At 37.1% G+C, this 25,303-nt stretch overlaps 1 protein-coding gene across 1 annotated transcript; it reads right to left on the bottom strand.

Moving 5' to 3' along the window:
• Positions 1-18,623: 18,623 nt before the first annotated feature.
• LOC125406676 (serpin B4-like) lies at positions 18,624-25,090 on the bottom strand. The gene is made up of 8 exons (XM_048443729.3): positions 24,939-25,090; positions 24,146-24,322; positions 23,564-23,620; positions 22,384-22,512; positions 21,551-21,668; positions 20,510-20,652; positions 20,071-20,226; positions 18,624-19,446 (listed from the first exon to the last, which is right to left on the bottom strand). Exons 2-8 carry the CDS (start codon positions 24,305-24,307, stop codon positions 19,042-19,044), a joined length of 1,170 nt encoding a protein of 389 aa, XP_048299686.2. The 5' UTR covers positions 24,308-24,322; positions 24,939-25,090; the 3' UTR covers positions 18,624-19,041.
• Positions 25,091-25,303: the final 213 nt, after the last annotated feature.

Consider the following 25,303-nt stretch of genomic DNA (forward strand, 5'->3'; position numbering starts at 1 on the left):
ATTTTGGAGTTGATAAACTTCTCATATTCGGGATGTACGTTCTTTATTAAATACATAATAGGTGGGTATCACCAAACCCTATGGTTTCTTTTAATTTTCTCATCGATGCCCTTTAAAATATATACAATCTTTAAAAGAAATAATTTAACATAAAATTATGCAAACACATTCATTAATTTCAAATCATTTTAATATCCCACAAAGAAACTCCAAACACAATTAACAGACTCTATTTCTTTTTTCTATTTTTTCCTTTTCTTTTTCTTTTTTTTTTTCGAGACAGGGTTTCTATGTAGCTTTGGAGCCTGTCCTGGAATTAGCTCTTATAGACCAGGTTGGTCTCGAACTCACAGAGATCCGTCTGCCTCGCCTCCCGAGTGCTGGGATTAAATGCATGCACCACGACTGCCTCGTGACTCTTTCTATTTCTTTGTCCATTAACTAACAGAAGCAATCGTTCTTTGTCTATTCTATGTATTTGTCTGTTCTAGATATGCAACATAACACTGTATAATAGATGGTCTTTTGCTATATGATACTTTGTTGTTTACCACAACAATTTAAGATTCTCCCAAGTCATTGCACATATCAGTGCTCAGTTCTTTATTATGTTTAAAATTTTATACAGATGTATTAGGCTTTGTTTAGCCATTCATCAGTTAATAATCACTCATTTTGAGTTATTAGCCATTATTAATAATACGGATAGGGACATTTTGTGTATACTTTTTCCCTCATGGACATATATTTCCATTTCTCTTGGATTATGCTAGGCCATATGTTATCTTTATGTTTACCTTTCTGAGAAAATGCTGAATTACTCTACTTTACAATCCTGAAACAAATAATAGATATAATCTAGGCATGGTGGTGCACATCTTTAATCTCAACATTGGGTAGGCCAAGGCAGGTGGATCACTGAGAGTCACAGCCAGCCTGATCTATAAGTAAGTTCCAGGCCAGTGGGACACTATCTAAAGAAACAAAAATACAAAATAATTTAGTTTTCCTACAATACTTACAATCTTTAAATTTTAACAAGTCTATTTCAGTGAGTGTGACATTGTATCTCACTACAGTTTTGTTCCGTCCTTCCTTCCTTCCTCCCTTCTTCCTTCCATCCCTCCTCCCTTCATCCCTCCTTCCTTCCTTTCTTCCTCCCTTCTTTCTTCCATCCCTCCTCCATCCATCCCTCCCTCCCTTCTCCTTCCTTCCTTCCTTCCTTCCTTCCTTCCTTCCTTCCTTCCTTCCTTCCTTCCTTCTTTCTTTCCTTTTTGTCCTTTCTTCTTTCATCCTATTTTGAGACAGGGTCTCTCTACATAGTGCTGGCTGTCCCAGAACTCACATGTACTGGGATTGAAGGGATGTACCACCATTCCTGGCCTGTGGTTTCAGGTGTGATCAAAGACCAGCTCATCAGTCTTATTGCTTGAGATTACTTGTTTGGTATCACATCTAAGGAATCTTTTCCTAACCAAACAATGAAACATTTCTTTTTGCTTTATTCCAGAAGTTTTGGTTTTAGTTCTTCAATCTAGGTCCAGAGTTGATTTGTAGTTTTTGTATATGTGCTGTAGGGGGTGGGATTAGGGCCTCAGCTTGCTTTATTTGTTGCATATAGATGTGAAATTGTTCATTTTTAAAAAGGTAACCACATTGACATGGAATTTATTTTATAAATCAACTGCTTAAATATAAATTTTTTGCTTTAGTTCTATTCCGTTGATTTATATTGCTACTTGTCAGTAGTGAGTCTACTAATCCATGAATGTGAAATAGTTTTTTGTTTATTTAGTACTTTTATTTCTTTGATGAATATTTATAAGGAATAAATATGTGTATTCAGCACACATATCTTCTGATACTGTCAGAGGTGACATTTCTTAATTTCTCTCAATTGTTTATTGTTAACTTGTAGAATTATGAAAATTTCACAAATTGCTTTTGTCCTTCAATGTTGATGTACTCATGCACTGTTATAATTGGTTTTTTGTGGGTTTCAGAAGATTGAAAATTACTTTTCTAAGTGCTCCTCATTATTTTCTTTGCTACCCCTATTTTGTGGGGATTTTAATGACGTTTTGTAAAATATTTTCCCCCCCTCTATTTATATGTACATTAGATGTTAAATAAAGCACCTGCTTCTGGGAAAATACACTTGATCATGGTGTGTAATGTTATTGGATTCACTTAACTACTACCTGTTGGTGGATATTTGCATTTATGCTCGTAAGGGATGAATGCTCTACTTATATAAGGTTCTGAATCACTGGGACCAGGCATCTTAGGCTAAGCACGAGAAGGTTAAACCAGGTCTGCTGCTTCTACCATCCACAGGGTAACCTCTTCCTAGCCTATTAAAAAAGGCAGGGAGGAAGGAGAAGGGGTGATTCATCATCATTATTAGTAATCAACCTTTGCAAAGTGTAATGACTCAAATTGCAATAGGGACAGTCCAATAAGTAAACAGATGTAATAGGACTGTTGCCAGCCACAGTTGACACCCTGGGCTTCTGTCAATGCTCTGCTAACAGCTACACATAAAGGGTCTCTTCACTCAACACACACATTTATATATGGGCTCCCTTTCTTTGGGTTCCCAAGTATCTTCAATGAGTATGAGCATCTCTGTAAGTTGTAAGAAAGTGGTTTTGAAAAACCCCAAGTAATGTAGTTTGACAGTATACTACCTAACAAAATCAGAGGGCTTCTTGTTGCACAGATGTGGGTATCAGCTGGTGCTAAGCTGGTTATGTTGCTAATTATACATAGCAAGGCTCTTGGCTGGTCAAGGCTGCCAATTCTTAGAAAGGCTCTTTCTTGGTTGGTCAAGGCTGATTATCATAGCAAGGCTCTCAACTGGTCTATTTGATCATTGTAGCCATTCTGCACAGAAATCTACTTCGGAGGTGGGAATGGGCACTGGAACTTCATGAGATGGTTATGGGAGAAAAAATTTCTTTCCTTGGAGTTTCCAGGTGAAGCACAGTAATGTTGACTAAAACTAGGTATGCTTTTTCTCATCATTGAAAAATCTTTTCTTAATACTAACGGGTTTTCTTAATGCTAATGGGTATGGAAAGAATCACAAGGAGCATACAACCTCCCCAGATAAGTCTCGACAACATGGGAATATTCTGGGAGGTAGCTGAAGTTCTAGCTGCTTGGAGCAATTAATTGAATGCAGATTCATGTGTTGAAATTAGTGGCATGAGTGGCAGAACTAAAAATTTATAGAATGAAAGTCTTAGCTTCTATTTTTTCCCGGTCATAAACCATGTACACCCACAGAGGGAATAAAAGCAGGAAGCCATTTTCAAACTAAACCTCAAACATTTGCAACTTAAGTGATGTTTTCAAATGAAAATTCTTGCTTGCTTCCACTTGAGACAATTTACATTTTGGTCACTTCACATTTTCTTCAAAATAGTTTTGTTTGATTTGCAGTGAGAATATAGGATGAATTTGGAAACATCTACTGAAGGAAACACACTACCTAGATGTTACTTTGTCTGTGACATTTTTCAGAAGTTCCTTTCCCTGATTCCTCATGGATACAGCTAGAATTGTTCCTTCTTTATTGGTGCAGAGTTCTTTACTTGTACATTTTTACCTCCTGGGACACAGGCTAGTTGGTTGTATGTTTATCCCTTGACAAACTATTATGCTCTTGAGGCTAATAAACGTGCCTTATTCTCCATTTCCCAATACTTGCACATGGTAAATAGTACCAAATCATCCTTCTGACACTGTTTGCTAAAGCCCACTAAAAGAGTTTTGTTTAGAAAGGATTTAGTGCAGTTGGTCCAACTTTATGGATAACAATATTCTTGTAAAGGAATAAAAACTCATCCAAATGAGCTCTGAGCTTCATAGAGAGAAATAAGACCCATGGTGACTTAGGAATGTTCTTCCTGCAAGTCGATTTAAAACAATGTGTCTTGGTTTGGGTGGTGACGAGTCACACCCAATTTAGAGAAGTATTTGGGTCAAATATAAATGACTGGCCATTTTACATTCTTTTCAAGTTAGATCTTTCTGAGAAATAGGCAGAGTGGCTTAAAGAATTGGGTGCTTTGGAATGGGAGGATTATGACTGTGAGACAGGATAAAGATATGTTTCCAAAGGAAGATTCCAGAAGCTTATTAGCCAAGTCTGATTTCTAATTCTTCCTCTTACCATGCGTCATATCATCTAGTATGTCTCAATTTTGACATCCATAAAATGCCAATGACTCTAAAATAGCATATAGGGCAGTTTTGGAGGTTAAATAACATTATTTTCTCATAAGTATTATAACTCAAATGTGAGCATTTTCCATAGGGTCATGTATTTGAACACCTGATCCCCAGCTACTGTTGCTGATTTGGGAGGTTGTGAAGCCTTGAGGAAGTGGGTCTTCACTGGAGGAAGTAAGTTACTGGTGCTGAGTCTTGAGGAAATGGGTCCTCACTGGAGGAAGTTGCTGGTACTGAGCCTTGAAGTTTGATATTCAGACCCTACTTCACTTGAGGAAGTTGCTGGTACTGAGCCTTGAAGTTTGATATTCAGACCCTACTTCCTGTCTGTAATCTACCCCTTCCCCGTGGTCTCAATATGACATTCCTGCTGCAATGGACAGTTAAACTGTCAGCCAAGACAAACGCTTATTCCTAGAATTCGTTTTTAGTAGGTATTTTTGTCTGAGTAACAGTAAAGGTAACTAATACAAAAGGGCTTCAGAAAGTGCCTCGGAATTAATAAATACTCAAATACTAATTGCTACCTTCCTCTTTCATGTTCCTTCTTGAAATATTCACAATCTCCCTTGCTCTGTTATTGGCTATAAAAAATGAGTTTAGTAAAGTCTGTTAGTTTGACTTCCAGAAAGAAAACATAATCAACCAAGATGTTAAAGTAGAATTTAGAACAAAAACATTTTATTTAGACTATCTTAGAGTTGCAAATACAGTACAACAGGTTGCCAAACACCCCCACCTACTGTTCCTTAATTATTATGCTACATTTAGTGGCAAATAAGAAACATCATTTCTAGATTCCCTTGGCAGGCAGAATTTTAGGTCGAACTCTAGACTTCAGGCTTGTGTGGTAACCCATCCCTTCTTCCAGCTATTCAGGCACGTGGTTACCTAGCCATTACTGAGCAGGGGTTTTGCGAAAGTAATTAACATCCTGAACTAATTATTCTTAAGGTAAACTATCAGAATGGGATATAATCTTCAATTATACGAACTCTTTAAATATGGGTTAGACTTCAGAGTCAGGAGATTTGGCGTGAGTGAAATTCCCTTACAATATTTGAAGACAGCACTGTGCTTTCTGTCGAGCTGTTTGTACCCCATGGATTTTGTTGCTTTCATTACTATACTGAATAATCTGAACCAATCTAGTTGTCCATCAACAGATGAATGTGTAGTGAAAATTTGAATGTATATATACAAAATATATATGGTTTTACTTTCTTCTTAGTGTTGTTTTGATAAGTAGTTTTATGCTTTGTAAAGTCTAATTTAGTAATTTTTTTGTTTCACAATGTCTACTTTTCCACGTCTTATCCAAGAATTTTTTTAGCCCATTTCAACTTCACTATAACCCATGTTTTGCTTTTAGACATTCATAGTCTCACTTTTATGTTCAGTCCTATGGTCCTTTTGTGGATATTTGTGAAGGAAGGGTTAAGATTGATTGCCTTCCACATGGATATCTGGTTGCCCCAGTCTTCATGATTCAAAGGAACTTGCTTGAATGGACAGTTGCCTTGAAACTGTGTGACATGTGAAATGTGAGGTCCTCTTTGGCATGACTAATGCTTTTATTGGTCTCTGTTATTCAAGTTCCACCTCATGTCTCATCATGACAGGGGTTGTTCTAAAGCTCAGTTTGACCTCTATCAGCAGTTGTTCAGGCCTTTGTTTATGAGTGTTAGAATGGTAGGTATCTTTTCATGTTTTGTTCATGATTCACATTTTGCCTCATGTTTGTTATGAAAAAATATACTTGGATGCACTGATGACTCTTAGAAGTTGAAAGATCCTAGCAACACAAAACTGGTGGGATGTGACTGCTGAATGCTGAATGATGCTTCACATGGACCACAAGGGTATGAAGAGATTGTTATACACTGAGGCCTTATGGGGAGAACATAGACAGGCACAAGAACATTTGAGAAGCTCAATAGGGCCAACTGGTTTTGACTTCTACTAAGGTTAAGGTTGGAACAAAGGTGAAGTGTTTTTTTATTTTTTTTGTGGTCAAGGCTTGCTCTCTTTGAGTTTTTCTTGGCTGCCAATTGAGGGAGCTCCAGTACTTTCTTACCAACATTATGAAAAACAGGTTGAGTTTAGAACCCTCAATAATGCATCAGAAAGTAGAATCTGTTGTGGGTTTCTGCATCTGCTCCCATCAGTTGCTGAATGATGCCTCTCTGATAACAACTGGGCTAGGCGCCAATCTATGAATATAATTTCATTATTAATAATGTTTTTTTCCAGCTGTGTTTGTTTCTGTGCAGGGTCTCTGGGGCTATGGAACCTCTGGTTCCTGGCCTGTCAGGCAGTATCAGGCATAGGTTCCCTCTGGTGGGGTGGGTCTCAACTTGGACCATCATTAGTTGGCCACTCCCACAAGTTCTGCACCACCATGGCTTCAGCGTACGTATCTCACAGGCAGGCAGAGTTTGTAGCTTGGTCTTCCGGAAGCTTTGCCTGGTGACAGAAGATGGTGGGTTCAGGCTCCTAGGAGTCTTTGGTAGGCTCACTAGGGCAGATTCCAGGGACTTCCCACTATACTAGGTGTCCACAACACTCCTCCCAACTCCAATATCTCTCTCAGCATTCTTTCCCTCCAACCCACATTCCCTACCTGGATGCCTGATTCCCCCTGTTTCTATCCTCACAAAATCCATTTTATTTCCTTTTCTCTGGGATATCCATGCATAATCTCTTGAGCCCTTCTTGTTTCTTGGCCTCTCTGGGTCTGTGAATTGTAGCATGGCTATTCTTTACTTACAAGTGAGTACACATCATGTTCATCTTTCTGAGTCTAGGTTACATATCACTTAGGATGATTATTTTATATTTTCATCATTTGCTTGCAAATTTTATGATGTCACTGTTTTTTTTAACAGCTAAGTAATACTCCATTATATAAATGTATCACATTTTGTTTATCCATTTCTTGGTTGAGGGACATTTAGGTTGCTTCCAGTTTCTGGCTATTAAAAATAAAGCCACTATGAACATAGTTGGGTAAATGTCCTTAAGGTATGATGGAACATCCTTTTTTGTATATGCCCAGGAGTGGTGTAGCTGGGTCTTGAGGTAGATTGATTTCCAAGTTTTCTGAGGGACTGCCATATTGATTTTCAGAATGGCTGTATAAGTTTTGCCTCTCACCAGTAATGGAGGAGTTCCTCTTGCTCCACATCCTCTCCAGAATAAGCTGTCATTTGTGTTTTTGATTTTAGCCATTTTGGCAGGTGTAATATGAAATCTCAGAGTCCTTTTGATTTGTATTTGCCTGATGGCTAAGGATGCTGAACATTTTTAAAATGTTTCTCAGTCATTTTGGTTTCCTCTGTTGAGAATTCTCTGTTTAGATCTGTACCCCACTTTTAAATTAGATTGTTTAGTTTGTTGATGTCTAGTTTCTTGAGCTCTTTATATATTTTTGATATTAGCCCTCTGTCAGACGTGGAGTTGGTAAAAGTCTTTTCCTAATCTCTTGGCTGTCTTTTGCCTTATTGACAGTGTCCTTTGCCTGTTCAGTTTCATAAAGTCCCATTTATTATTTGTTGACCTTAGTGTCTGAACTATCAGTGTTTTGTCCTGTGTCAGTGTGTTCAAGGCTATTCCTGTTGGAGGAGACTGCTTGTTGATTTCTGGCTGCTCAGCCCCAAAATAACCACACAGAAACTATATTATTTAAAACACTGCTTGGCCCATTAGCTCTAGCTTCTTATTGGCTAACTCTTACATCATAATCTAACCTATTTCTATTATCCTGTGTATTGCCATGTAGCTGTGGCTTACCAGCAAATTTCTGCATGTCTGTCTCTGAGGGTGGCTCCCTGACTTCTCCCTGACTCTGTCTCCTTTCTCTCAACATTCAGTTTAGTTTTCCCGGCTTACCTAAGTTCTGCCCTTTCAACAGGCCAAGGCAATTTCTTTATTTATCAATGGTATTCATAGAATACAGAGGGGAATCCCACATCACTTCCCCCTTTCTGTTTAAATAAGGAAAGTTTTCACTTTAACATAAAAAATTTCACTAAACAAAACAGGTATCAAGCAAGAATTACAGTTGTAATAGTTATGTCTACTTTATCTTTTATCATATCTAAGGAAAACTATAACTATAAATTCTTCATTTCCATCAAAGACTCTAGAAGGGTGTGTGACATTACCTAAGGAAACAGGAAGTACATTATAAGCAATTTCCAAAACTCTAGAAATGACAGAGACATCTTGCTGCCTGGACAGTCACCCAAAGTTATTCTGTACCATTAGGGCATCCATCTTTAGCAGATTTTCCATGAAGCAGGAAATTTCAAAGACAGTTCCACCTCTATTGGAAGTTTGTCAGTCACTTTCTTCTGTGTCCTGCAGAATGTCTAGCAGACTCTTGCATGAAGCAAGAACCCCAAAGGATTGTTTCACCTTTATGCAAGTTCATCAGTCATTTCTCTGTTGGTTCTGCATGTCCAGTTCACATAGGAGTCCAGGCAAGAACAGTTTCTTGCCCAAATGGCTAAACAACTCCATAAGGGGCCTCTTTGATGCCCATCATCCTCTTGAAGTAGATTGGTGCTGCCAGGAGCAGATGTGTCTCATTGTCATGATAAGTTCTAAATTCTTAAAACATTTTAAATGCCATATTCTCTAGTCTTTGAAAGCTTTGAAGAATACCTATCTAACTGAAATATATTTCTATGTATCAAGAAAACCTAACATGACTATAAGCTTGATTATTATGACTATTAGCTTATATTTCTTAATTATACATTACATTTTTAAATGAGCTGCAATACAGTACCTTAATCAAGAGCAGGAATACACATAACACAAATTGACCTTAAATTTGTATCAATAAGCCAAGATTCATATCAATGCAAATCATATAACATATCCCCCTTTAAATATAAAGAAACATTATATTAGGGAATATGAGCTAATATCCCCTGAGCCTACATAATTTCTCCCAACCTCCAACCCTATACCAATTATAATCAACCCCTAAATGATGTCCCTAACCCTGAGAACAAACTTTGTTGGGAGAGGGAAGGTTGTCTTCTAGAATTACTTCCAGCTGTCATGGGGGTGATGCTCTTTCTATGAGATCCTGTGAAAGTAAAATGATGGTTAAGTTCCAAGAATACTGTCTGGTAAAATTGCGAATAGTCTCTGAGTATTCGGTAGGGTTTTTCTAAGGTTTCCATTTGGAGTTCTGGCCAGAACACTGTAAATAGTGCACTATTTCAGATAACCAAGTTGGAACCGTCTTGAACAGCTGGTACCCAAAACAGGTCTTATAGTAGCACTATCAGCATCATGACATCATATCAACCAGGTGGAGTTGTTGTTGGGGCCTCATCTTCTTCCTGGAAACTTCAAAAATCACTACAGGAAAATTTATTGTTCATTGTGGAAAATTTAAACATTACTTATACAGACATATGTATTCAATTAAAGGTATGATAGAGACAAAAATAGGTATGAAGAAAAGTATTTTTTTTCTAAATTATTTTTTCTTTCTGTCCCATACCTTGGCTCCTGATATGAAGCAGAAACTGAATTTTTATTGTAACAACATGCTTGTATTTAGAGAAGGACAGAGCCATTATTCTACTCCAAAGCCAACTTTGATTTTTAAGTGAGTTATGACTATTTTATTTAGTATTCAGAGATACTTTCCCTCAGATAACTTGTACTCATAAGTGATAATTCTCTTTGGTGATCCTATCTAGGCATTTTTTTCCTCTTTAGGCATTTAGATGTCCAGGGTCTCTTAACATTTTGAAGATGAGTATTTTCCTGCAGAAACAAGAACAGAACCTTGCCCCAACCCTTGTGAGGTTTTCTTACCACCTGATTGGTTGTCACCTCTGTGGATGAGTTGTTATTGCTCTTTCTCAAGAGATTTCTCTTTTGCAAGCCAAATCTTTATTAATTTTGATGGTATCTATAATGCTTCTTCTCCCATTGAAACAAGAGCAAAACCCCTACCCTGACATAGCACATCTCTTGGCTTCCATTGTGAAGTCAACACATCCTTGAAATGCACCAGCTTATTAAATTCAGAAGATTTTTCTTTTATCCAATGTCTCTCTGCTGCTGTTGTCTCTTTCTCATTAGCATTAAGAAAATCCAAGGTCAATAAAGCATTATGTAATCTATTTTCCATCCCTTTCTGTTTGTTTAACATATTCTTATAGGGGGCTGGAGAGATAGCTCAGAGGTTAAGAGCATTGCCTGCTCTTCCAAAGGTCCTGAGTTCAATTTCCAGCAACCACATGGTGGCTCACAACCATCTGTAATGGGGTCTGGTGCCCTCTTCTGGACTGCAGGCATACACACAGACAGAATATTATAGATATAATAAATAAATAAGTGTAAAAAAATATTCTTTATAGTTCAGTTTGATCTTTCTATAACTGTCTGACTTGTAGAATTGTTTGATATACCTGTAATATACTTTAGATTATAATAAACAAAAAACTGTTTCATTTTTCTTAGAGACATATGATAGACCGTTATCTGTCTTTATTTGTGCAGGTATATCCATGATGGCCATAACTTCTAATAAATGTGTGATTACTGAATTGGCCTTTTCTGAGTTCAAAACAGTTGCCTATTAAAAACCTGAATAAGTGTCAATAGTGTGGTATACATATTTTAATTTTCCAAATTCTGCAAAGAGGAACATATCCATCTGCCAGATTTCATTACTTTGAGTACCTTGTGGGTTACTCTCTGCATGGTGTGGGACAATTCTGTATTCTGTCAATTATGTTTTAAATAAATGCTGATTGGTTAGTAGCCAGACAGGAAGTTTAGGCAGGAAAACCAGACAGGAAGTAGAGGCAGGTCAAACAGAACAGGAGAATTCTGGGAAAAAGGAAGCCCATTCCTCCCAAATCCTGTCCAGACACAAAAGAAGCAGGGTATGACCTGCCCCGCTAAAAAAGGTACTGAGTCATGTGGCTAACATAGATAAGAATAATGGGTTAATATAAGTTATAAGAATTAATAAGAAGCCTGAGCTAATGGGCCAAACAGTTTATAATCAAATGTAGACCTCTGTGTAATTTCTTTGGGGCTTACTGGCTGTGGGAACTGGGCAGGACAGAAACCCCAACAAGCAGACCCTCATGCTACACCTGCAGGTAGCAGTGTTTGATTATAGAAAGAGGAAGTAGGACTTTCTTTATAATCTCTTTAGCTTGTTGTCATGTAATAGAAAACTCTTTCTTTAAACCTTTGCTATTGACATAATGTTCTTAAGAAATTCTTAGGCCTTAAAAATACTTCCTGTAGTAGGAGAGAGGGTCTGCTTTTGGTCCCAGGCTCCCTACTAGCTTAATCCCCAAAATAATCATGCAAAAAATGTATTCACTTAAACACTGCCTGGCCCATTATCTCTAGCCTCTTATTGTCTAATTCTCACATATTAGTTTAACCTATCTCCATTAATGTGTATCACCACGTGCCTGTGGCTTACCCGCATGAGTCTAACCAGAATCTGTCTTGGGCAGGAGAATGATGACATCTTCCACACTGCCCTTCTTTGCAGCATTCAGTTCAGCCTACCCCACCTAAGTTCTGCCCTATCAAAAGGCCAAGGCAGTTTCTTTATTCAACCAATGAAAGCAACACATAGACAGAATAACCTCCTACACCAACTTCCAATCAGTAATCAATCAATTTCTGCATTACCTAGTGCTAGAGGACCTGGTAGAACTACATAGGATCAGATGTGTGTTATGTATATAGGACAAAGCCTATTCCTGTTTATATCTTGAACCTGTATGAATAATGAAGTCAATTCTGTATCATCTGATATGAATTCAGTGGTTTCAATATATAAGACAATTCTTTCTGCATGTTGTGAATCAGTAATTATATTAAGAGGTTCCTTAAAATTCCTTAGCACCACAAGAATAGCATATAATTCTGCCTTTTGGCAGAATTATAAGGGCTTTCTTCCATCTTACTTAAATCTTCTGATTTGTAACCTGCCATTCCTGATTTATTTGCATCAGTATAGAATGTACAGGCTTCAGTTATTGGTGTGTTCTGTACAATGTAGGGAAGGAAGGACCCAAGTAGTTCCCTTTATAAGATTAATTCTATCACTTTTGGGATAATTGCTGTTAAAAAATTAACATAATCTCTTTGCCAAGGTTCATTGTCATCCCATATTTTTTTATATCATCAGTAGTAAAAGGCACTATAATCTCTACTGAGTCTATTTATACCTGTTAGTTGACAAAGTCTCAATTTTTCTTTTACAATTAATTCAGAGTCTTTTTGACATAAGTTTTTAATTTTTTTACTTGGTTTGTGTGGCTAAAAGATCCCTTCTAAGATAATATCTTCCCTTGGCATTAAAATTCCTGTAGGGGAAATTCTTGAAGGCAATATAACCAAAACACATTTAAGATTTGGATTCACTCTGTTCACATGTGCCTCCTGTAAGTTTTCTTCAACAACAATCAATTCCTTTTATACTTCAGCTGTTAATTCTCTGGGACTAGTTAAGTCTTTGTCACCATCTAAGGTTTTGTTTAAATAAACTATTAGATCAGGTGTTTTCTCAACAGTTGGTCATAGACTAGAAATATCTCCTGACAATGTTTGAAAGTCATTCAGAGTCCACAATCATTCTCTCCTAATTTTTGCTTTTTGTGTTCTTATTTTCTGCAAACCTATTTTATAATCTAGGTAATTGGCAGAATCTCCTCTCTATATTTTTTCAGGAGCAATTTCTAATCCCCATCTTGGCAAAACTTTTTTCACTCTTCAAAAATTCTTTCTAAAGTATCTATGTTTGAATCAGATAGCAAAATGTCATCCATGTAATGGTAAATTATAGACTTAGGGAATTGCTTCTGTATTATTTCTAATGGTTGACTTTCAAAGTATTGGCATAGGGTGGGGATATTGAGCATTCCTTGTAGGAGGACAGTCCACTGGTATCTCCTAGTAGGTTGAGAATTATTATATTATATTATTATAATATAATTATTATAAGTAGACACTGTGAAGGCAAAGTTTTCTGTCCTTTTCTTGTAAAGGTATAGTGAAGAAACAATCTTTCAAATCAATAACCACTTTGAGTGCCAATTTGTTGGAAGAAACTGCTTTTTTGTTTGGGCTGATTGGTCCCAAAATAAGCACACAGAAACTATATATTTAAATCACTACTTGCCCCATTAGCTCTAACTTCATATTGACTATCTCTTACATCTTAATTTAACCCATTTCCACTAATCTGTGTATTGTCAGTTTGCAGTGGCTTAACAGCAAAAAGTTTCAGCAAGTCTGTTTCCAATAGCTGCTCTATGTCTTCTTCTTGACTCTGTCTCTTTTCTTCCAGCATTAAGTTTAGTTTTCCCTACATATCTAAGTTCTGCCTATCAACAGGCCAAGACAGTTTCTTTATTCACCAATGATATTCATAGCATACAGAGGGGAAAACCATGTCATATTCCCTAATTTTTCTCTTATTAGGTTCAGTGTATCTGGTTTAATGCTGAGGTTTTTGATCTACTTATACTTGAGTTTTATGCAGGGTGATGAATATGGATCTATTTGCATTCTTCTACATGCAGGCATTCCATTAGAACAGCACTATTTGTTGAAGATGCTTTCCTTTTTTCCATTGTATATTTCTGGCTTCTTTATAAAAAAATTAGGTGTCCATAGGTGTGTAGATTTATGTCTGGTGTCTAGATTCAATTCCATTGATCAATCTGTTTTATCATGCCAATACCATTTGATTTTTATTACTATAGTTCTGTAGTACAGCTTGAAATCAGGGATGGTGCCAGGGGAACTCTGAAGAAGAGAGAAAAGATTGTAGGAGGTCAGAGGGGTAGAGGATACTACAAAACAGAGCTCATAGAATCAACTAAGCAGGACTCATAGGGGCTCCCAGAGATTGAAGAGACAAACATGGACCCTGTGTGGACCTGGGCTAGATGTTCCACTTACATGCATGGCTGTGCAACTTGGTGTTTTATGGGACTCTTAACAGTGGGAGTGGGGAGTGGAGAGGTGGTTCTGACTCTTTTGTCTGCTTTGGGACCCTTTTCCTCATATTGAGTTGCCTTGTCCAGCCTTGATATGAGGGTTTGGGCCAAGTCTTATTGTAACTTGTGATGTCATGTTCAGCTGATAACCCCGGGAGTCATATTCTTTTCTGAAGGGAAATGGAGGAGGAGTGGATCTGGGGAAGAGGGGAGGTGATGGGGGGTGGTTGGGAAGAGTGGAGGGATGAGAAACTAAGTTTGTGATATAATGAATGAGAGAAGAATTTAAAAAAATAGAGTCAGAGCAGCTGCCCTGGGATCTTGATTGTAGTGCAGTCTGATAACACACACCAAGGTGGACATTTACTGTGACCATTTTGTGACTGTTTGTATTTCCTCTTCTTCTTTCCTGGGCACTTTCATTACCTATAGTGTATACTTCCATCCTTGTCACAGCTGTGACTGTGGTTGTTTAGGGATTATAGCACTTTTAGCTGTGTGCGGATTTTATTTCTACATTCATTATCCATTCCACAGTAAGTACTTAACTGTTCTTTATGCTTTAAATAGTTACTTTTAAAAAATTGACCACAATATCTTTTATATTTGCCCACATATTTAATATTTTGTTTATTCTTCATTGTTTGAAAATATTTCAGTTTCTGTGTTTTCTTAATTTTCCTTTTCTTTTTCTATTGTGTGACTAAGTCTTGGGAGAAATTCAATTCACTTACTGATTAGAATCATAGGGTGAATTGACCTCTAAGGGTATTTAGGAGGGAATCATAAGGAATATGTCACTGGGAATTTTTTACATCATTTGAAAATCTGAATTCCTGAGCTTCAACATGAAAGAACATTGTGAAGGTAGGGGTAACTTTTGCAAGGTAGCTGGCAGCTCTGAGAGATCAAATCAATGTACGAGAATTAAAGCTGAGTATTCTGTGCTTGCATTTGTTGTCTATCGGTGAATGAAAAGCCCCCTGACACATGTACAAGTTTTATTTGTTAATCATAACAATATACTTGGGAAAAATTAAGTAAGGTTTTTAAGATTAAGGTTTAGAGTTATAAAACGCAGGCTGGATGGAAGCTGCACCAGCATGTTTATTATCACACATTAGCCATGCGCAAACTCTTACTGCAAGTGTCACTTTAAACTCCTAATAATCACCTGAAGGTGGCTGAAAATGCAGACTCTTCCCCAGGAGAGCACCATGTGATTAGGAGTTGTGCCTGTGACCCAGAGGGACAAGGAAGCTAAATGACCACAGCAACATGGGAACCCATTGTTTCAATTTCTTTGTTCAAATGAGACACAGAAGCCTGAAGATATCAACAGTGTAACAGAAAACCTTTACATCAGTTCAGTCTGTGCCGCTCATCTTTAACCAGAGTGTCAGGAACCTGCTCTTTCTTGCCCTCAGAACTCCTGGATTTTTTTCCCTGTGGGTTAGTAGTATTCTATGACTGAGAACAATACTTGACAGACACAACTGAGAAGAAGGAACTGTCCTTCCCAGTCCCTCATCAGGTCACTGAGGGAAGAGGTACTGGTTGCATTTTAATTTGTCTCGAATGGTGCTAAAAGCTCCTTTACAGAAACACCATAGTCTACGTAGAGTCACTGGATATTCCAGATGAAATCTTAAAGAGCCTGAATTTACTCAGAAATTCTAAGTGAGACAATAATTCACTTGTAATTAACCACCTCTTCCAAAAACATTGTTTTATGAAACAATGTTCACAATATCATGTCAATTTTACATAACTTTGGAGAATTTGCATTTCAGAAAATGATAGTTTTTGACTTCATCTTGAGATCAATAGTTCTCTAGAGATTAGCTAAATATATTCTCTGTTTTAAAACAAAACCAGGGAAGATGGCTCTTATGTGTCATGACAAGAACAGAGTGGACTATCTTCCCAGGTGAAGCTGCTCTTTCCTTTCCTTTCCTTTCCTTTCCTTTCCTTTCCTTTCCTTTCCTTTCCTTTCCTTTCCTTTCCTTTCCTTTCCTTTCCTTTCCTTTCCTTTCCTTTTTCCTTTCCTTTTCCTCTTCTCTTCTCTTCTCTTCTCTTCTCTTCTATTTTTTAATTTAAATAACATTTTTAAAATATATTTTACATACCAATCAGTTTCTGCTCTCTCCTCTTCTCCTGTACTCTCCCCTTTCCTATTTACTTCCTTCCCTATCCACTCCTTCTCTGTCTCCATTCAGGGTTTGTGCAAAACACAATGCATCAAGTGGAGGCAGGACTGAGCTCCTCTCCTTCTGTCAAGGCAGGGCCAACAATCCCGCAGGGAGAACAGGATACCAAAAGTCTGAAGCTGTCCTTTTCTACTTCAGAGTTCACACCATGAACATTCTGCTATGGAATCCCACGATATATTGTGCAATTTATGAATAAATAGAATCAATTTTATAAATACATTCTAATTCTGAGCCATATTTGTTACTCCAAAGATTACTAAAAATAAAAATCCCATTATTTTTGCTCGCTTGAAACACATACAAATGTCTTATAATTCCAAAGTCAAAACAGAAGAAAAAGCAAATAAAACAAAAATAAAATAAAACAAAACTTTTTGATGCTTATCAAGTTGTGCCCAGATAGCTGTGACCTCTCCCATGCAAGATCTTTTTCGCTTCTAAGCAAGTTTGCCCCCGACTCTGCATGTTCCTACTACATGTGGAACTTTCAGAACAATGAACAGGAAGTTGGATTTCTACTGATTTTGAAAGTCAAAGTTTCCCTGAACAGGACCACGGGGGAGGGGGGTAAACCTTTGGAACCAGACAGATTCATCAAACCTAACACCTTTCTTTAGCCAGTAAATGTGAGCTGAAGAAAGTGGGACTCCTTTCAAGTTTAGAACACAGGATGGGTGGATAAAAGATGAGAGGAAGGATTAGAGAAGGGCAAGCAGGTTTTTCCTGCTCTGTCAATTTGCATCCAAAGTAGATCAAAAGAGATGACTAGCGTCTTTTGCCAAAGCACTGTGAGAATGTGCTCATTTCCACTGAGCCCTGAACATCAGGGAGCTATTCCAGATTCTTTATTTCTGTGTGCTCTGTTGGGTTGCTGTAGTTTAAGCAATCCTCTACAGATAGGGTCTATTTTTCCACATGGGTACAGGCTACTATTTTTTCTTTGTAAAGTGTGCAAACTATGTCACACTCTACAGACTCACTGACTTTTTAAATGAACTTATCTAATATTGTTAAAAGTTAAGACCATTGGTTTTCTCTTATAGTTTTTGGGCTCAATGTTTCTAGTGATTCTTATCCATTCTGAGTTTGGATTTGAAATTTGGGTAGTTCTGTTTTAGTTGTTAAAGATTTAACCCCTTCTATTTTTATTTATTAAGAGCCCTTGTAAGGTACTTATGTTAAATTTTGTCACATAATTTTCTAGGTTATTAAGATGACCTACAGAGTGTTCTGTGGTGATGGAATTATGATGCTAGACATATTAAAAATTGCTTTGTGCAAGGTACTGCATGCTAGCTGTTATGTTCAAACCTGGAAAGCCCCCCCCCCAAAGCCAATAAAGAGACAGAGTCCCGTATGTAAAATCAAGGAGCCATAAAAATGTAAGTTCGCAAACTCGGTCTCTCTGCATGTCTAACATATTAGAATACACAAAGAGCCTTGAGCTCAGGTAGAGTTGGGTTTTTATAGTAGTAAAGGTAGGGGTGAAGGGTTTCTGAGGTTCAGGACTCCTGATTGGCTGACATTTGTCTATGGGTGTCTTGGTGAGTGTGTGCTCACAGGTGGTCCTATTTAGAGCAGTTGGAAAGCTAGGCATTTCCTTTGGATGGTCTTGTTATTGGGTGGTGCTCGGGTAATCTCAGTTTGTGGTTCTTCCTACAACCAGGTATTGCTTCAGGGTACATATTAATTAGGGAGTTAAGAAAATGTACTAATTTTACTTAATGTAACTTCAATTAATTTGTATGTGACTACAGCTGGCTAATGATTATTACATTGGACAATGCAGATCTCTAGGGATCTCTTTCCAGGGCTGTTGATAAAGTAAATTATATTAATATATTCCTAATTTATCTTTGCTAAAAATATTCCTTTGCATTGTGGTATTTTAAATTTTCTTTGTGTTGGATACTTGTCTCAGTGGTAGAGAACTTATCTAGTATGTAAGGCCTTGAGTTGATTTTTTGTACCACAATAAACAATAAATTCATAAAGTTTTCTTACTGTTAAAATAAAACAAGCATGTATCTGCATATCATCCCAGTTTAGCATAGCTGAGTTTGTTTTAAATATCTCCTTCCATATGATTAATATATTTCTACCTTATATTCATTATGTATGATTGACCTTTTGCAATTGAAAATACAGTAAAGTAATATAAGTTGAAAAAAATCATTATTTTATTGATAATATTTTCTATAAAATCACAAAACTTAGAAGCATATGAAGATCCCCAGATGTCTCCTAACGTCAAAGAAGTGTAGGTGTTTTTAGTTATCAGTTTAAAGAGAATGTATTGTTTCCTTTAACTCATTTAAAAACAGATCATGAACAGATAAATATTAGTTTAAAATAAACAGCCCCTCATCTTTTCACTGAACATTTTTCTTTCAGAGAATGCTTATATGGGTATATAGAAAGAAAAAAAAAACAGAGACATTCTGCATAAACCACTACATCTCAGTGATGATTCTGAGATGGGAAAGCAAAGCAAAGCAAGAGAAACTGTTGTTTCCAGGTCTCGATTAACTACAGCACCTCTGCTAACTTCCCAGAAGCAAGGTAGAGCTACAGCCTTAAGGAGAAGACATTTTGCCAAAGAAGAGGATGCTGTTCATCTTCTTGTGCTTGATGAGGAACAGGAAAGGGTGATCACAAGAGAAATCTTCGGTTATCATTGCTGATGTTAAAGACACTTCTACCCCCGTGGCAGCTGCAGCTTCTGTCCCCTCTTCATTTACTTCCACAAAGGACTTGTGTAAAACTTTAGACACCACGAGATCTTGGTTGTCACTGATGCCTGAGAAGTCGGCCTTCTGTGCAATGAAAGCATCCACCATCCCCATGTGTTCCAGTGGAGCCGGGAGGTCGTACTTCTCTTCCACTTTGAATCGAGGTAAGGATAACTGCACCTCTACCATGTCCATATTCTGTGGGCTTGTCCACTCTATTAACTTATCAGCGGTGAGATTATCTTCAAGCTATAAAAATAGAAAAAAAGAAAATGCTGTGATTAACTAAAAGCCTATAACTCATATGAGCAATGAATTAAAGGAAACCTTTAGCCATAAATATTATGAAAGCTGTATTATATAAATACAACACATACTGATGATTTAATATAGATATTATTGATTTAGATAATTTAAAATTAGATATTATTATTAACAAAATTCAAAAACAATATAATCATTTTGTATAGATTATTATTTATGCTCCCTATGTTACTTTTAATAGATGTATCTTTATATTTTTCTGACATCATTACATTCTATAGTTATTATATAATACTCTAAGTTTTACATTTTTATTCAAAATATTCATAAACATTATCTACATTGTGGTTTATTTCTTTCAACAAGATTTGACTTGTTCCCTATTATTGTCATGAAGTTGATATTTAATGTGTATAGCTCAACTTAATTACAATTAAGCAAGTCTTCAGTATGTTTCAGATTGTATGTAATATAGGATGAAACACAATATCTCCTTCAAAATTTTTTATTATTTTTATGTTTAATTATTTTCATTAGTGTCTTATTTAAATTTGATAGCTTAGGAAAAAAATAGGCAACAGAAGGAAGAGTAGGAGACACAAGCTTCACCTTCTTGAGGCCATTGGTTTCATTTGGGAGAAGGATAAACATGCTCAGCTCTTTGCCTTTGTATGGTATTTCCAGTATCTTGGCCTGCACATCCTCCAGTCTGTTAAAGTTAAACTCGTTTGTTTGTATCATCATCTGGACAGATTTACTAGTTTTCTGTAACAAATCAATGCATCAAACACATTCAAGGGAGACATAAGACAGCATAGACAATATTGTTGCGATACCAAACACATCAACATCCTCTGAAGAGATAATTCTTATATTTTGTGAAGTCTGAACAAAAGTTTCTTTAGTTGTTTTTAGTTAAACAAAGTTACAAGAAAAAAAAACCCACAAGACTTATTTTATTTTGTACTTTCCATGGTACCACTTACATTTGAATTGAATTATATACACATCACTATATGACATTATATAAGTAAACTTAAAACAGTACCTCATTAAGCCAAAATTTTCCTTCTCTAGTATGCTTCTCATCAAATTTGTGATCCCACTGTCCTTTGAAATACACTGCATTCACGAGAACCAGTATAGTGCTACTGCTCAGGCTCCCATTCGGAAATAAGTCTTTGATTTTCCCTGCCAGGGAAAGAACAAAATGCTTATCACCAAAGTAGAAGGAACTTGTCTGGAGGATGCTCTATGAGAGTTCACTATTGGTCACTTATCGCTTATTCACCCAAGTCATTAACTGAAGGACTCACTGACTTGTTCGTAAGACACAGCCTTCCTCTCGGTGCCTTGTGATTTACTTGGGATGGACAGCTCTTGTCATAGGGAAGAAATTTAGGGTGATTATGGCCAACTCACAGTGAACACTGACAAGCTGTTTTGATCCACTCTAGCACCTTGTCTTTGTTCCTTACTCTCTCTGTAACTTACTTTTTTTTTTTCCAATTTAAGGCTTACTACCCAAAGTGTTACTCTACCCAAGGCCTGATTGTTCTTTTATACAAATGAGAAGAACTCTATTGTCTGAAGTGCATTCCTGGTAATGCCAAACACTACTCAAGGTGTGTCCTGTTAACTTTCATGTTGGACTTCCTGCAGGCTTGGCCTACCAAGAGAGTGAGATATGGGATACATGTCTACAGAGAGCAAGTTTTGTTGAGATTTCTGCCCAAAGTGGTGAAGACAGCATGATAAATCCTTTCAGAAGCTCAAGGTGCAGACATGCTCTAAGATGAGAAGAAGTTCCTTGTTCTCTTGACTGACAAAAGAGAAAGGGACTTCTAGCATTTTATCTTAGCTTTCCAGAATTGGCTATGACTTAAAACACTGATAAATCAAAACAAGTCTGGGTGGAGTCTTCAGATTCTCAAAAATATCACTAACTAAACTAAATGTAAATGACTCTCCTGTGTCCACTGGTTGGGTTTTTGCTAATTTCTCCATACTTTACCCTGGCTCACTTCACATTTATGGAAACCATCCCATCATCCCTGGTACTTTCTCCAGTGACCCTTCAATACAGTACCATTTGTTTGACTTTCTACCCAGGAATTAATCTTCTTTTCGCTTTCTCCTGCAGCATGTACAAAATCAAGTGATTCCACACTGGCTTGGTAAAATTTCCTAATGTCTTCCAAAAATTCCTTTGAAATGTGAAGGAATCAAAAAGAATTAAGAACAATTTAGATATAATTTAGATTTCATTATTTGTGATACTACTACAATCTGATAGCAGACCCTGACCATACCTGATATTTTATGAACACACAGTTTTTTTTTTTTTTGACTAAGGTAATAATATGTAGGCAGTGTGAGAACACAGTGAAGGCTGGTGTAAGAATGTCAGTGAAGGTCAATACTTTATGGTAAAGGAAGACAGAAAAGATTTCATAGTAATAAGGCAGCTGATTTATTTCTGAGCTAGCTTACCACTAAGTTCAACCATTACATTTCTCATTTGATTACATCTTCAATGCAGGAAATGCTATATTTCCTGGTACCTTCCCAATTCTCTCCAGGATTTCCCCAAGCCTGCCCATTACAGAAACTTTCCATTTCTCAGAAATCTCCTGATGTACTCTCTGTGATTGAGTCAGCACTGGCTCATTACTAACATCTCATGACGAGATCTGCTTACCTACATTCTTTTTCATGGGACTGTTCCTGAGCTTATGCTTAATGCATACAGTACTAGACTCTTGGACAATGCAGTGGCTTAGAACTGTGACTATGGGGCTGGTGCTCCCTGGGCAAATGTTGCCTCTGTAAATCTGCCTGGTCTCACTCTTACATATGGTCATTAAGAGATGTAAGACCTAAGATGCAGATTAAAGGTATGCAAAGCCAGGTGCAACTTACCTGGAGAAAAGGAAACTCCTTTGCTCCATAGATACCGTTGGCAGCCTTCAGGTCATAAGCACCATGGGATTTGTTTAGTTGAGTCATCAGCTTTTGAAATTGGTGATGGACATTTTCTGATGTTTCATCCTTCAATGTAAAAAACGGGTGTTCATTGAATCACTCTGCTAATGTAAGTACTAAATTCAAAACAAAGAGCCAAACATCTGTAATCTCAAACACAACTTTTTGAGTATTCTCTGATAACTGTTGTATTTTATCTTAAATATTCCCAATTTACATTCAAATTCTTCCAGAAACGCCTTTCTTCTTCTTCTTCTTTTTAAAAAATATTCCAATCTGCTACTTTTGAACTAAATATGCTTTCAGGCTGTCTTGACTTAAGTTGTCCGATGTTTGAAATTCTGTGCATCTGTAAGATAGTATGTGCCCACCGTCCATTTAAGGATTAGACTACATGTTAGTAATTTAAGACTGAGTGCAATCTAGATGAAAACAAAGAGGTGCAGAGAACTTGATGACCTCTTTAAGGAGATGCTACAGCTAAATTATGAATCTAAGTATCTTTGAATCAGGATAGCTTTCTTTTCCAGCTAAGAGGTTAGCCTGGTTAAGGTTCTAAACCCATATAGATGTGAAACAATCATTTCCAAGATGTACTTGAATATGTGATTGTTAAATTAAGATAAATTGTAACATTATTGTGATAATGATAATTACTGTTATCTTACAATAACAATAGCTAACATTCATTACACTTTCTTATTTACTTCAGGTCAAAGGTTTTTGTAAGTGTTTGCTTGTATGTATTGAGTCATATTCCTTTTTAGTTCCACTTTACTAAAATGCGGTCCCAGGGATTCAGGTTGTTTGTGCTTTGCTCATGTTCTCCATTTGTGAGGTGCGGAACTAGAGCTGAAGCCAGGCCATCCTACTCGAGATCCAACACTGACCTTCTGTGCTTAAAACAAAATCATGCACATTCTGACTACGAGAAAGAAATGTGGCACTACTCTGTGTTTTTATATCTTGTTTGGAAATTCCCTTACAGATTGATTTTTTAAGTTGTGAAATGTTCATTTAAAATTATAATGCTTCAAATTATAAACACAAATGTTCTCCTTAAATTATCATGTTAGAAATCTGCAGCTCCTCTAGGCAAGAGGTGCCCTGGACTCACGTGACAGTCTGCAGATTTCTCTGCTGTCTTCTTTGTGGCTCCACTGAATTGAAGAACCTGGAAGATATGGCAAGTGGGGCAGAAAAACTTCACTGAAAGTTCTGTCCAACTCCAATGAAACAAAAACAGAACAAAATCTGGAAAAACAGGTGAAAAAAATGAAAAAAAAAATCCTCTAAACTTTAGTACAAGAGTTTGTACGAAACACCAAAAGTTGATTCACCAGGCATGTGAATAATGCTTATCTGCTTGTTGCCCAGGAAACACCTCAGTTCACCCCTCAGCGTTGAGACAATCCACGGCTTTCATCAGTGTTCTCCACGGTTTATGCTCACTTCTAATTGTTGGGCACATGAAGGCAATCATCCTCCCCCAGCACCCAAAGGCTGTCCAGGAATGGTCTGGACCATGTTTGGGAAGGGTGTGTCCCTCCCATACTTCCGTGCTCATTGCCATGGCAATGACTGATCAGCTCCTTGTTCTTCATCTCAGACCTCTGGCTTTGTCATCATCTATCTGCACATTAACAGTGTGATGGAGAGACAAGTTCAAACTGGTCAATGAAATGAAGCTTACACCTACCTTCTCAATTTGCTGTCTAGTGTTTCCTTTGGCTCCAAGCTGGAGCATTCCTAATGCTGTCATGATACTGATCGGGGAGTAGAAGATGTTGTCCTTTGTTTCCCTGAGCTGCTGGTACAGCTCAAGTGTGAATTTCGTGGTTGCTTCAGCAAGCAAATGCATGGTGATCCTAAGGTCCTAGAGCAGCATAAAGTCAGTGCAAAGTTTAGAATGACTCACTAAATGGACCTTCACTCTATAATGAGCATTTCTTAAAGGAAACGACACACCTACATTATAAGATTTTGGCAAATAAAATTATTATTATTTTTTAAGCCCTCCACAATGTACATATTCTAATCTTCTAATTAGAATTCAAAATAGTGTGTTTAAGTCTTTTGCAAACAGCTAACAAAGAATTCTTTCATCTTTCCTTCCTCTCCGGCTGTGTTCAGTCTTGGCAGAAAGGTTTTATAATGAATTCCAGGGTAAAGATTTCCATGGCTAGCATCCAGTTAGCTGTCTAAAATCACATCTCAACTTTTCCTTTAAGATGCTGTAGTTACCAGATACAGTCCTTGCATGTTCGAGAGAATACATACGTTCATTTGAAAATAAATAGAATATACATGTTTACTTGGAAATAATTATTTTTAGATAAGTAACAAATTAAGGAGGCATTTAACTTTTTCTTAGAAGAGCAAGAGAATTAAAACCAGGAAAAATATCACATACACATGAGATGAAACACATCATTGTTATTACCTCAAAGGTAATTTATATTGTTTAGCAATAGTGGCTGGAAAGCACTTACTTGTGTTTCTGAAGGAAGAAGTGGGCCGGAAGGATGCGTCTGTGTGTGGCTGATGCTGAGATCTGAAATATATAGCTGTCTTCTTGCCACCACTGCCTTGTCATTTCAGTAGTACTTCAAGTAAATCAACTTCAGATTTCGTAACCAGGTTAACTTTTCAAGCATGCAAATTTGTGAGAAAAGACTGCCTTAATATCTTCCCACTCTACTTCCCTTCTCCACAGGACACACTCTGGATAGAATTTTAACTGTTGTTACTCACTGATTCATCAGAACTGCACATAGGTACTTTTTTAGGGAAGATGACATTACTTTAAAACTTTAACCTTTCTGTGTTTCTGACCACTCTGTTTTTCTGTGTGACA

This window comes from Myodes glareolus, chromosome 5, assembly GCF_982192425.1.
Source record: "Myodes glareolus chromosome 5, mMyoGla1.1, whole genome shotgun sequence".
NCBI lineage: Eukaryota > Metazoa > Chordata > Mammalia > Rodentia > Cricetidae > Myodes > Myodes glareolus.

Bases quoted from the DNA above. Each gene is read 5' to 3' on its own strand.
- LOC125406676 (XM_048443729.3), bottom strand. From the start codon at position 24,307: ATGCATTTGCTTGCTGAAGCAACCACGAAATTCACACTTGAGCTGTAC. The intron at 22,513-23,563 runs GTGAGTCCAGGG...TTTACATTGAAG, and splicing joins AGAAATCTGCAGACTGTCAC to GATGAAACATCAGAAAATGT. The intron at 20,227-20,509 runs GTACTGTTTTAA...GATTTGTTACAG, and splicing joins GAAAATTTTGGCTTAATGAG to AAAACTAGTAAATCTGTCCA.